This window comes from Aptenodytes forsteri, unplaced genomic scaffold (assembly GCF_000699145.1).
Source record: "Aptenodytes forsteri isolate BGI_AS27 unplaced genomic scaffold, ASM69914v1 Scaffold202, whole genome shotgun sequence".
Lineage (NCBI taxonomy): Eukaryota > Metazoa > Chordata > Aves > Sphenisciformes > Spheniscidae > Aptenodytes > Aptenodytes forsteri.
The window spans coordinates 47,736-49,042 of record NW_008793961.1 but is presented as its reverse complement, the minus strand read 5'-3'; the positions used below and the strand labels follow the sequence as shown (position 1 = coordinate 49,042).

General features: G+C 69.7%; 1 protein-coding gene across 1 annotated transcript in view; it reads left to right on the top strand.

Annotated features, from left to right (window-relative positions):
* The window catches only part of LOC103906022 (beta-adrenergic receptor kinase 1), a gene marked incomplete at its 3' end in the record, with an annotated part of 45,490 nt that overhangs the window by 20,775 nt on the left and 23,408 nt on the right, over positions 1-1,307 (top strand). Inside the window, exons 19-21 of the mRNA XM_019473993.1 lie at positions 8-138; positions 994-1,151; positions 1,233-1,287. Coding sequence (XP_019329538.1) covers positions 8-138; positions 994-1,151; positions 1,233-1,287 — 344 coding nt within the window. The remainder of the gene's footprint in view (positions 1-7; positions 139-993; positions 1,152-1,232; positions 1,288-1,307) is intronic.

Below are 1,307 nucleotides of genomic sequence, written 5' to 3'. Positions count from 1 at the left end.
GCCGCAGGCACCCGTGCTGCAGGCTGCCAGCCCCACCAACCCCACCGCCATCACCCCCGAGGAGTACTTCGACCCCCACTTCGACCTGGAGACCCGCAACATCGGGCGCCCCATCGAGATGTCCAGCAAGGTGCAGAGGTGAGGCCGCCGCCCCGGGGTGGCAGCGCCCCAGGGACGCGGGCACCGGGATGGCGGGGAGCTGATGCAGGGCGGTGACATGGCACTTGGGGGTGGCAGGACTCCTGGGAGTGGTGACATGGCCCCCCGGGATGTGGCACCGGGGGTGTAAGGGACCCACGGGGGTGGTTACCCAGTCCCTGGGATGTGGCACCAAGGGTGGCAGGGCACCCGTGGCGAATGGTGACACAGGCCTGGGGATGTGGCACCAGGGGTGTAAGGGACCCACGGGGGTGGTGAACCACGCCCTGGGCTGTGGCACCAAGGGTGGCAGGGTACCCGTGGGGAGAGGTGACACAGGCCTGGGGACAATGCACTGGGTGTCAGGACCCATGGGGGTGGTGATGGGACCCCAGGGGACGTGGCACTGGGTGTCAGGACCCACGGGGGTGGTGACAGGGCCCCAGGGGACGTGGCACTGGGTGTCAGGACCCACGGGGGTGGTGACAGGGCCCCAGGGGACGTGGCACTGGGTGTCAGGACCCACGGGGGTGGTGACAGGGCCCCAGGGGACGTGGCACTGGGTGTCAGGACCCACGGGGGTGGTGACAGGGCCCCAGGGGACGTGGCACTGGGTGTCAGAACCCACAGGGATGGTGATGGGGTCCCAGGGGACGTGGCACTGGGTGTCAGGACCCACGGGGGTGGTAACCCGGTCCCTGGGATGTGGCACCAAGGGAGGCGGGGCACCCATGGGGAGTGGTGACACAGGCCTGGGGACGTGGCACTGGGTGTCAGGACCCACAGGGGTGGTGACGGGGCCCCAGGGGACGTGGCACTGGTGGGGTGCCCGTGCTCACGCCGATGCCCGGGCAGGTTCAAGGCGACGCTGTGGCTGTGCGAGCAGCACCCGCTGTCGCTGGCGGAGCAGGTGACGCCCATCATCGACCTCATGGCCATCTCCAACGCCCACTTTGCCAAGCTGCGCGACTTCATCACCCTCAAGCTTCCTCCCGGCTTCCCCGTCAAGATCGGTGAGGGCGGGGCCGGTGGGGCAGGGCAGGGCAGGGCAGGGGTCCATCCCGGGGCGGGGCCACTGACCCCTGTACCCCCAGAGATCCCCCTCTTCCACGTGCTCAACGCCCGCATCACCTTCAGCAACCTCTGCGGGTGCGACCAGCCGCTGGGCT